This window comes from Pholcus phalangioides, unplaced genomic scaffold, assembly GCF_987345545.1.
Source record: "Pholcus phalangioides strain wild (caught in Gottingen) unplaced genomic scaffold, Ppha-v1.0 ptg000011l_1, whole genome shotgun sequence".
Classification (NCBI taxonomy): domain Eukaryota; kingdom Metazoa; phylum Arthropoda; class Arachnida; order Araneae; family Pholcidae; genus Pholcus; species Pholcus phalangioides.
This window is the reverse complement of record NW_028301604.1, coordinates 4709445-4722425: the sequence shown is the minus strand read 5'-3', so window position 1 is coordinate 4722425 and position 12981 is coordinate 4709445. Positions and strand designations below refer to the sequence as shown.

Genomic DNA, 12981 nt, shown 5'->3' with positions numbered 1-12981 from the left:
GATGGTGATAGTATATAAGTGGAAAGCTATCTGACTGGTTTCCATTTAAAGAAAAATTTCTGAAATTGTTGACTATCTTGTGTAATGAAATCATTCGAGTATTTCATTTGAAAGCAAAAAGAAAGGCTGTAATGAAATGCAGTGTCTGGCATGTATCAATGTATGTCTCAAAAGTCAAAAGCTCGTTGTGGTAGACAATGTAGTAAAAGTTTACGGCAAGACAAAACGGTTTGAAGATTGGCTTCAACACAAAAAAAATTGACCTAGCGTGAAATTATGAAAGATCCTGAAGTGAAAATTTCAATAGATAAAGTTCATAGATGGATCAGAGAAGCTTGTGTTTGATTCACTAAAGAGTGGCTAGGAAACCGCATCTCACAAGGAAGCACAAAAAAGAGGTGGAAAAGAGAGACTAAAATGGGCACAAAATTTTCATGGTATGTTTTATGGAGATGAATAGTTTAGTATGATATTTAGTAGCGCATTTACCACCTAGTGAGTTACGCTGGAAGCGTAAGTGTGTGCTGCTGTGGTGGTGGTCGAATGACGGACTCGCATCGCGAGGTACCGGGTTCAAACCCCCCCCCATCACCACAGTGGTGATTGGCTGAAGTTGGTTTTCTGTGGTTCCCAATTTCAAGGTGCAAATCGAGCCAATCCCCCCCCCTTTTAAAAAGTCTAGCCACAGAGAGCAACAGACCTACAAACGGTAAAAATGTAATTCAATTGTTACACTTCACTCACTTCTGAAATATAGATGGCAGCACTGAAAAATCAGGCACAACATTAGATATGCATCATGTTGCATATCTAATATTCGACTGTTAGGTACACACACACTTCTGGCACAGCTCACTAGGTAGTAAATTGCCCATAGATGGCAATAGACCTGAGTTGAGCTCGGATTGATAGAAAAAAAAGAAAACGTGTGTGCGGCTAACAGTCTTGAGTGTTTATCTAGTGTTGTGTATGATTTTTCAGTGCTGTCATCTATATTTATGAAGTGATGTGTAATGATCGAATATTTGTACCTTTTGTAGGCCTGTTGCTCTCTATGGCGAGACTTTTTAACAGAGAAATCGGCTTGCATTTGTACCTCAAAGTTGGGACAAGGAGACTCTCGAGAACAATTTGCTACTGATTAGAGAAAATTTAAGAGGACCAAACTGAACATTGTAATGCATCTATTCAAAGATCAGCTGCCATAAAACAGCTGTTTAATCATGAAAATGTATATCTGTTTTAGAATGGCCAGCAATAACTCCTGACTTGAATCCTATTGGGAATGTATGGGGCATACTTAGAATAAATGTGTTTTCAAATGAAGTACAGCGTTCGACTGTTGATGACTGAAAGAGCTTTATTGAGAAAGCATGGTACAGTTTCAATGTTGAAACCCTACAGAATTTAATAAGATCCATGGAGAATGTGTTTGAGGTTAGTAGAAAAAAAAGTCTATCAGCCATAAGTCTGTAATTTTTGTAAATTTGAATTTCATCTAAACTTTTCAGACAGCCATTTTTTGTATTTTCTGTATTACAAATATTCTAAATATTCATTTTTAGAATTTTTATTTAGAAATTCATCAGGTATCACACATAAATAGGTGCTAATTTTACTTGCTGTTTTTTGTTGTTTTTTTGTCATTTTAAGAAGTGCATTATCTAAACTTTTGAGATGGACTATATATAGGTATTTATAGTGCGGCCTATTGTTTTGTTAAACTCATCTGTAAATTTTGAGCAAGTACCTGGAACAAATTAAATGATTTTCTATAGAAACCGATGGGAGATATTGTTTTAGTGAATGAATGTGATTGTGGAAGGAATTATCTATGTAAACAAGGTATCACAGTATGCAATAGTACATCTGATTATTTATTAACCCTTATAGCGGCAATCCCGAGATATCTCATCAAATTTGATTTGCTTTATTTCAGTCACCCCGAAATATTTTGGATTCTTAACATACTTTTATTTCCAATGTGGCAGTTATAAAAAATATGGATTAGGAAAATTTTAAAATCTGCTCAACAGGTTAAGTTACTTACAAGTGGGCTCTGAAAGTATACACAGGCTCCACATCCAGTGACGCAGTCCTAAAAAATGAGGAAGAAAATTAAACTTAAAAAGTAAGTACAAAATTGCAGTATAAAGCACACAAAATATAAATTATTTACAGGAAAAAATGAAATTAATTCAAACCTAAATTTGGATATAAAAGGTAAATTACATAGTCATTTTTTTCAATGCTATTTTAAATAACACTAAAAAAATAGAAGTTATGAAGTTTGGTGTTTTTTCATAAAATAACCAAGATTTTGCAGATTAAAACAGTAATTTTTGTTATTAACCTCCTTGCATATAACTTTCAAAAAAGAAAACTGTGGTATTTTTTTAGCATGAAATTTGTGCAGATGATAATTACTGTGTGTCAATTCTCTTTTGTAAAATACACTTAAGTAACCAGCTTTGGTAAATGTTCAAAACGTTATAGAATTAAATGGCTTTTTTTCAGCCCAATATAAAACAAATATTTTTTGGATTTTATGCTGCGGTGAACTCGGAAAGAAAAGTCATCTGGTCTCTCTTGGGACTAAATCCCAAGTCTTCTTGCATACCGGGCAAGCATGTTACCATCTACACCACTGGAAGAAATGCTTTCCTTATTTCCTGCACTGTGGCATGAGAAAAAAAAGAAGTCTATCTCTATCGTCCCACCTGGGGACCATTTGCTGAAGTTAAGGCTATTAATACATCTACTTGAGAGCCTCATGCTAGTGTGTGAAATAAGGAAGGCGGGGTCGTGTCTCCAGCGGTGTAGATGGTAGCATGCTTGCCTGGTATGTAAGAGGGCTCGAGTTTGAGTCCTGGCAGAGACCAGATGACTTTTCTTTGAGTTCACCTCAGCATAAAATCCAGAAAATATCTGTTTTCTTGATTATAGAATTAATTCCCCCTAAGCATTCATAATGGAATATCAAAACAATTTTGCTTGCATTAAACAATTAACTGAATTGTTCTAAAAATATGAACATACACATAATTGTATGCACATAATTTTATCATTTGTCCAATTTATAACTCAGAAATGTGTATTTTTTTAATATCAACATGTGTTTTTTTTATCCAAAAGTCAGGCAAATTCCACATAATTTCACCTTCAAGTTTTGTCATGAACAAACAAAAATATAAAAAGTTGACTCTCATTCGTCATTGGAGATTTAATTAGCCTGTAGTAAGGCCATAAACTTGCCTGATGATATCAGTGTGTATACACCTTATGCTCAGGCGACTGGTTTATGAAATTCTGGCATTTATTTTGCAATATAGTTTATACTTTTTTCAAAATGGCACAAAGTAACTGCATGGGGACAGTTACTTTGCACCACCTGACGAACCAAAGTAATGTCAATGTAACAGTTCTATTCGACAATTTGCACTAAGTACCTAAATTTACCTAATTATTTTCATATAAGTTCAACTTTTGCTACATCAGTATAAAAGTTTTTTGTAGGAAAATTAAGAAATATTGATATATTTTAAAAATCTTACAATGTATATATATATTGCATGATGGGAAACTAGCCAATTCACTTTTTTTATGGTCAAATTCCTGTTCAGACTGTTTTTGTTTTAGATGTAGAGATTTTTTCACAATTTGTTGACTAGTGTAATTAGTTGCATGCATATGTGCATGAAAACCAAATTATGCAATATTCAAAAGTCAAGGTCAAACATAATTTTGGCAAACAAAAAACACTGATTTGTTCATTTTTTTGCAAAAGAAAGTTAGGTACAGCTGAATTTGGATTTTATATTGGATTGGTTTTATGGGTTGTTATTTTGGATGGAAAGTGACATGATAGGATGAATATGAAAACATTTGAGACTTATCATACAGGTTATGATAATGGATCGGTTGCATTAATGCATGATGATTATAAGAAGCGTTGACTGTACTAACATGTGAATACATACCATACTCAGAAATCATAAATGCATCTACTTGTTTGTTAATAGGTTCAATTTCTTGGGTTTGAAAGTGGAGAGAGACACCCCACTTCATCCTACTCCTCTAACTCTTGAAGACATTGCTATTGATAGGATTCCCAGGATTGTTCAACACATAAGTTATTTGAGGTACATTTGTTATTACCCTCAAAAAATAAATTTTGATTTCTTTTGTGAAACTCATTTACTTTGCTCATAGGTCTTCCAGAGCTACAATCTGCTGAAAAATTACAAATGTCCAACACAATATGCTCTGCCCAGATTTTCTGTTGGAAAAATACTATTTTTTTATGCTTTCTAAGGCAACTCGTGAAGGTGCTGTGTGTAGTCAATGTAATGACAGGACCTTGATTTTCACTTTACTCCCAAACCATCTGTAAAAGCAATAATCATATATATCTCTCCAAAAAAAACCAGTGGATATATATTTTGCTCTATATTCTGAGCGATGGTAAAAGCTCCTAAATTTTTTAGAAGCATATGACCTTCCTTTCACATTAAGCAGATTAAAAAAAAGAATACACAACCAGGTTATATTCTATGCTTTAATGAAGTTGAACTAAATATTAAATTTGGTATAGAAATACACCGACTTGAAATTTCTCATGTAATTTCAGGTCAGTATTGAGAAATTTTTTGTGGGTCAAATTTCACAGTTGAAATGTCTTCACTGAGTGTTCACTGTTGAACATTCAGTGAACTGAAAATAAAATGGTGGAGCATAAAAAAAAAACTCACAAAAAGTTCACTGTAATGTTATTCACAGGTTGAAAGCAGTTGATTATGGCTTGCAGAAATTTCATTCCCCCCCCCCCCCCAGATAGAATTAAATCTATATTTGATTAAGGAGTAAAGTACCAATGTAAAAATATTGAGTCAACAAATTTTTACATTAAATTGTAACGTAGCATGTCATTTGTAGCTGAACTGCTAAAACAATTTTAAAAAATTGGCCTATTTAATTGTTACGTTTTCTTCATGTCCTTCTTTATACAATACTGATTTATTACTAGACCAAAAATATGATGCAAAATATTGCATACTTTTGTTTTCTTTGGGGGAACTAAGAAAAATTGTGATCTTGAAAGAGCAAGGGTTTTTCTTAAGAAAAATCTTTTTGTAAATTTTTTCTACATTGTCAGATAAGATGAACAAGTTAAACATATTAAACAGTGTATTTAACATTAATGGTCTATAGAGAAACATTAGAGAAAAGAAATTGTTCACTCAAACAAAATATACACTGATATATACCGAGATCTCTTCCAGCCCAGCTTTGTGGCAGAGTCTGGAACACGTGTTTTCACTATAATATTTATGCTCAAAAACACCTACTTTTTAGCAGGTACTGTTTTCTGGAGATTCCACAGTTTTAATGTATGGTCCTCTGATGCTGTAATTAAAACAGGTTCTACAGGATGAAAAGCTAGAGCACGGACACCATCAAAATGACTGTAAAAAATTATGGAAAATTTAGAAACAATAGCAGTTATAAGTTCAAGATAATATAAGATTTTCATTGTTTTGCAAATACAAGTGATGGAAGAAAGTACAGTAAATAAACATAACAAAATGCCAATCAGAAGTTTAGCATGGTTTTTGCAAAATTTCTGTTTATGGGGTACAAGAATGATAAGCTCAAACCCTTATCCTATCTTGAAGTTTGGTAACTCTTATTTCCTCATTACATTCTAAAAAAAAGTACAGACAAGGAAAAGTTTTCTTCAAGGCTTTCCACAACTTCTGAATTCTCAGAAGAAAGCACTGAAATAATTATGATAACAATCACTTTAGTATGGACACTAACGATGACAACCTAACTCAATGCTACCCATTGTTAAATTCTTAGAATTTATGGCTTATGCAAAAACAATTTGCATATAAAAGACTGTTTCAGTGACTTGTTCATGACACTCATAATGAATTGCATAAATTCGATAGGCACACCTGACATTAAACTATTGCCTTCAGCACACATTCAATGAAATATATAAAACTTCAGGCTGTTAGACCATGCTCTGGGAAATTCACTCCACAGACGCATGCTGCAGTGTGCATATTTAGATATGTAGTTATTTGTGGACCTATGCAGCAAGGAAGAAAAGCGTTGCACATCTGATTGCTCTTAATTGTTTCTTATACACTGCAGTTGAGTTGTATTGGCTGGTTTGATTATTGCTGCTTGATTGCCTGAAAAGTCAGATGACAATTGTTTGATGAGGCATCATTTTCTACCCAACTCTTGTTGAGGCCTCATTTTGTCTGCTGGAGCAATGAAGCCAAAGTAGGATTCTCTTTCGTCATTTCATTCTTCAAATTCATATTTTTGCTTATGTTTACATGTTGTAAATTGGGAACGAAATAAAATTGGAAACCATTGAAATCATCTTCCTCAGACATACACTACTACGCCTGCCTTCATATAAAAGTGATCAAGATCTTTAAGCACAGCACCCATATAACCTGAAAAGGGATAATTAAAGTGAATCTTCCTTAAGTACCATTGTGGCAATGAAACTAAAAGCAGAGATGGGTCCTCCGACAAGAGTCAGAGAGAAAATGATCAACCATCAGACTTTACACGTAACAATCCAGTAAAATAAACCAATTCAACTTTACTGAACCTGAAACCTCAGACTTATCTAAAATTTGACACAATTAGATATATAATTTCTTCTCACTTGCTACAAAGACACATGCATAACTGCACCACTAAAGTGCACCATAGATGTCAGTGAAATGTAAGTAAATTTCCTAGACCCCCATCTTAACAGACCAGAAGTTGGATATATTTCATAGAACTGATATTGTTTCTGAAAAAATTGGTTTGAGACCAAACAAAAATATAAATTGAATGTTTCAGAAATATTAAAATTTATAAAAGATTCAGGAGATTGTACAGTGATAAATTAGCATTTAGAATCAATCCTAAATTTCTTGGATGTGGAGTCGAAAAAAAAATATGCAGATCATGATAAAAATAATTTTCAGGCTAATTTTCAAGGGAGGTTTTTTCCGGACTCTATGGGGGAGGACGTGTATTGTTTTTTTTTTGGTTTATAAACGCTAGATGGGTATATTAAAGGCAGTGGAAAGGGGGAAAAACTTAGACACATCAGAGGGAACAACAGGATACCTGCTGTCAGCACTTCAATCACAAGAGAGATATGCAAGCCATCCGATTACCAGGGGTGCAAGCACCCCTCATCTATTTTGGAGCAGCAAACTTTCATTTCTGGAGCAGAAATTTTGAAAATGGAGCAGAACTAAAAACTAACTATATCTGCAATATAAGGAGTAATTTTTCTGTGAAATGCCAAACGTTTTGCCAAAAATGATTGGAACGAATAATTATAAATAAATTTCCTTTACAAATTAAAGTCTATTTAAATTTTTTCTGAAGTATCTTATCTCTGTCACTACTAAAACATGCATTACTGAAATGACAAATAAAAATTATTAGACTCTTTTCAAATTAAACATCATGCATGCTGAAAATCTAGGCAGCAAGAATTTCTGCTGCTTGAACACCAAAATCTTATTCATCCTGATATAGCAAAAAAAGTGCATGCAGAATATAATAAGGGTTTCCGTGAAAAAAAGTTAGCTTCTAATTCTAACAGAATTTAAAGAAATGATTAAATTTAAAAGTGAAATGCAAAAAACGAGAAAAATATAAATACCTTATTTATTTAATTTCTCAACATAATAGTATGTTAATAGATTAAAAATGTTTTTTTTTTTTTTTTTTTTTTTGCTGTTTTCTCAGCCTGAAGCCTGTTACAATATTTTCTATATGAATCACAAGTAGCTTTAAGAAGTTCAGCTTCTCAATGACAATTTTTTTTTTAATTTTTCATGCCCTTCAACATAAGATTTTGTACGTCTTATTCCATTAAAGCATTGGATGCACAGATTTTTCACAGTTCAAACACACTTTTGTTAACAATGAACTCGCTTTTACTGTCTGCATTACCATGTGCTAAAGATAAAAAGCCTTCACCAAAACTGGAAAAATTTTGAACTTTGGGCTGCTTTTAAGGTAACCAGGTTTGAATATGTCTACCCAATATCTATCTATTCTCTGAACTAATTTAACTTCTTGTAATTTTTTGCATTGTAGTGTAACCCATTCATCACACATAATTGATATTTCTATTGGCGATACAATGTTAACCAACATCCCAGCAGTACATGAGGGAGCAATGTACCATCCTAGCAGCAATGCACGAGAGGGAGTGCGAAAAACAAAAGAGGGTGCAAACATTTCATTCTCTCCAAACATGTTTTGGAAAGGTAGGACATTTATATATAATAGGTATCTCACAGAAGTTATGTAAAGGTGTGTATATGTATTGTATGTCAGTGCCTATGTCTTCAACTATCAGATTGGACTTGGAAACGCAGCAGAAAGGTCTAATTCATTTTCTCAAACTTTTTATTCCATTGCCCCCTTCCTCAGAGAAATTTCTCTCTCATCGCACCCCAACTCAAGCAAACCCATAGGATCCTATGTTATACCCACAGCTTCTATCGCACCCCCTATTCCATTGCCCACTTTGGATAACACTGGTCTAGATGATTGCTGGTGAGAATAAAGAACTATTTTCAGGTTGCTGGTACAATCTTAGTTCACATAATTTACCCCTCAAGGTGTTTCTATTGTGTTTTACCTCAGCACTGCACACCTGAATTTTAGGATGTCAAAATTGCACAGCAGATCAATTAATCAATTATTATAATTATCGTGATAAATTACGTAATGGATTATCATTTCACTTGCTATATAGATCACAAATTTTAATTGTTTTTTTCCAGAAATAGAATGGCCACTCTCAATAACAGCCATATTTTTATGGCCCCCATCAGTGGCTGTTGTATAACAGTAGAACCTCATTATAGCAAACTAATAGGGCTAAAGGTTGCCCATTTTGATAAAAGTGTGTTTTATAAATAATTCCGTATAGTTTATAATAATTGCAACAAGGTGTACATCAATGAAAGTACAGTAGTTAGCCATAGAAAGTGTTTAATATATATATCAAATGAAAAATCAGTGTTTAATATAGGTTAAATTGAAAAGATGAGTACGCATACAATGCAGTTATCTCAATTTTTTGGTTACAGATATAAGTCATGCAGAGCATCCATGTTTATGCAAGCACAGCGATGTATGTTTAATCACTCTCGGGAATGTGAAACCCATCAGATGAAAATGAGCACTCTTTACAATTATGACATTTTTTAACTGTTCATTATAAGCAACATTCATTATAATAGTCTGTTATAATGAGGTTCCATGTATATATAAACAGGGGTTTCCACTGTGAGTAATTATTTAGCACAAATGTCATGGTTTACAGACCCTTTCCATAAATACATACCTCCTAAGAGTGTATTTGGCATTCCATGTTTTCCGAAAGGCTTCTTTGGCTGATGATATCTGAAGTAGTAAAAATTATATGGCGTAAGGTTCTATGGTTTCTTTTCAATATAAAAATATAAAATAAATTATCAGAAATTGAAGATAATAACAATCTTAACATAACAGTCACAGTAGCATCAACTTCAAAGTAAAAACAGGTAAATTTGATAAGATTGTATTAATTCGAGAGGAAATCATTAAAAAAATTACATTGAACACATATATTTGTTTCAAGTATTTTAAAGAAGTGGAGGGAAAATATATATTTTTTCATAATTCTATGAGCCAATAATAAATACTAACATCATAGCTTGTATCAGCCTCATTATTTACTGTCAAACTAGCAAGTTCTCCAAGTCCCAATGCTGCATCTATATGTGGACCATCACCAGCCGGTCCAAACGGCTGCCTGGGTCTTGGTGGAAAAGGTAAAGAAGTACCGCCTGGACCAACTAAAATAAAGGTTACAGTCAGTCAAGCATGGTTTAAACTACATTAATGTTTTTTAATGTAAATGTTAAAAACAATTACAATCAGTTGTAAACACAAATACAAGGCCACAACAGGCAAAATGCCCAACAAAGTGGCTAAAAAAAAAAGATGCCCATAGCAAATATGGATGTCATGTTTCTAAAACACAGCAACCCAATTAAAGTGCAATTATAAAAACTAAAAATATATATACATGATAAAATATAATACACTGCCCATAAAAAATATGTTTATGGTTGTCTTATCTAAGTATAATTATTTTCTTGATTTACCCCAATATGTTTATCGTATTGTTCTTTAAATGTGTCAATTGTGTTAGAATTTACTACTTCTGGGGGCAAGCTATTTATTCACAACTATATTAGAAAAAACTCTGTGACACCACAACCTGGAGTTGTTCCCTTGTCGGAGCAGTCGATTAACAGTGTATTAATAATTCATGGTCCATCCTACCTATCAGATTGAAAATCTTAAACACTTCGATCATGTCCCCCCACCCCAACACTTGCATTCTTCTAATGTAAACATATTCAAAAGATAAAGTCTCTCTTCATAACTTAAGCCGTGTGCCAACAAGTGCATGTGTAGTTCTTTTCTGCACCCCCCTCAACCAAGTCTATGTCCTTCTGTAGGTATGGTCTCTAAAACCTTACGGCATACTCCAGTCCAGGACAAAACCAAGCCCAGAAAAGTGGAAGAATCACTTTAGGAGAACACAAAGACTCTTAAGAATGAAGCAGAGTATTCTGTTTGCTTTTTGACCACCCCTGAACAGTGTTCAGAAAACCTAAGCCACTCGTTAATAAGAATGCCCAGATAAGTGATCCTAGTTGCATCTGGTATAATAACACCATTCCACCAGTAAGTGAAATGTGGGTTGTTCAAACCAAAATGAGCGACCATGCACTGTCAACACTAAACATCATGCTCCATTCATTTGCACATGCTGTAATCCTGTTTAAGCGGGTCTGAAGAAACTCACTATTGCTTTGACTCAGACTATCCCCATTAGCTTCACATCTGCAAAATGTAAACAATTCCATCGATACCCTGATCGAGTTTATCAATAAAAAAAGTGAAAAAGTGTATGCCCAAGAACACTTCCTCATGGGGGACTCGACTCTTCACACCTGTCCTATCAGAAAATTCCTCGTTCACCATAACCCATTTTGGGTCAGTCCCAATGTTATCTACCAACCTAGATTCAACTTCCTTTTTAGTATGTCTTATCCCTTTCTTCATTTATCAGTAAACCATGATAGGTTACCTCATGCACTTCAAAACTCGCTGAATGCTCTTTTCTTTTCAAGATAACGATTATACATACTATCTGTGAACCAGAGGGGGTGCAATATACAAGCACGCTTTTTACGAACAAAGGGTATGACATCATGCAAAACAGAGGATATTTCGGCCTTAAATTCTTCCCATTGACTTACCACACCAACTGATTGTAGCCTGTCTTTGAGTACTGCTAACCTTTCTCTTGAAAGGTCAAAGTTGGTTCTTCGAAAACAAGGAACCATTCTTCTGCTATCAGCTTTACCCAAAGAAAAGTTAAAGAAACCAAACAACACTGCGATCACTATAAGAAAACTTGTTCCCTACCAAACATGTTCAACAAGATCCTCGGAACTAGTAAGAACTAAATCCAAAATAGCAGTACCCCTAGTGGCTTCTGATACAAAAAATGATTGAGCACTAATTTAAGAATCGCTTTTATATTAATCCAGAGCTGAAATGTTCTTCCAACCGATACCTAGATAATTGAAATCCCCTGATATAACAACCATCTTTTTATGCTTATATATGTAGGAAGAGCTACCTTCTTTAAAACAAAAGTTTTTCTTTTTTTCAAATCTTATAAAATTTCCTTTCAGAAAGTATTGTAGATTATTATCAGAAGAATCTAAAAATGTTTTTGCCAGATTGCTTCAGTATAACAACTTCTTTTGCAATTTATGTATTCAACGCATTGATTTTTGTATCATATAATGAGCTGTATCAATAAATACCTTAAATAAATAAAGTTTAAAGGCCTGTTTAAAGGCCAATATACGCAGTAAAATGTCCTGTAAATATTGATTTATTGATGCAGCTCAATATAAATTATGATACAACAGTAAGAGAGAAATAAAATAGTTAAATGCCACTAAATATCTTGATAGAAGACGACTGCAATTAGATGTTACGATATTTGACTCTTTAAAGCATGCATATCCTGAGGAACTCAATGTTAGCTGAAGAATCAGAGAATGCTCGACACTCATACCCAGTTTTGTATTCACAATATATAGGGATCGACGCTCAGATTCTTCATCCCATAGAAATTTGAAATGGGAATTTCTCATTAAAATTCAGTTATATTCAAAAATTTACAGTCTGCTATTAAGTTTTGTAAGTGGGTGCTATCTTGATGCTGGGCATAAATGGTACTTACAACTCAACTCAAAAAACGCTGAATATCCTTGTCTGAAGTGTGCTAAAATATTGAAATGCATTGTCGTGCGATGCAAAATAATGCAAGGATATAAAACTTAAAGCCTTTAACGGCTGAAAAAATATTTGACCCCTTTTACCGATACATTTCGGCAACAAATTTGGATGATGTCTAGTTTACGTTGTAACAATTACAGTCGAATCCTGTTTTAACGAATACTTTTATACAAAAGAAATCTAGTTTTAACAAACACTATTCTAATCCCCCAGATAAGTTTTCCAAGGAACAATTTAAAAACCTGGAATTCTTTTATAATGAAATTTCATTATAATGAAGAGATTTCTCCAGCCTCTTGGAGTTCATTATAACAGGATTTGACTGTAATCTGAAAAACTAGTATATGTTTGTTTACATTCAAGAAATAAGGAAAGATAAATTGATTGTTATTTTGTTATCAGCTAAAATTTATATCAAGAGCATAAGCTATCTTTCCTTATCTTTTTTTGTTATACACTTGTCAAATCTTTATCTTATTTTTTTTCAATAGAAAAAAATAAAATATTTACAAAAACTAATTACCAACCTAATTAAAAAAAAGTCACCTTGAAATA

General features: G+C 33.4%; 1 protein-coding gene across 1 annotated transcript in view; it reads right to left on the bottom strand.

Moving 5' to 3' along the window:
- Positions 1–12981, bottom strand: part of Cka (Connector of kinase to AP-1) — a 64222-nt gene that overhangs the window by 27204 nt on the left and 24037 nt on the right. Inside the window, exons 9-12 of the mRNA XM_089238878.1 lie at positions 9742–9890; positions 9398–9456; positions 5349–5465; positions 2051–2098 (exon numbers count right to left, since the gene is read on the bottom strand). Coding sequence (XP_089095004.1) covers positions 2051–2098; positions 5349–5465; positions 9398–9456; positions 9742–9890 — 373 coding nt within the window. The remainder of the gene's footprint in view (positions 1–2050; positions 2099–5348; positions 5466–9397; positions 9457–9741; positions 9891–12981) is intronic.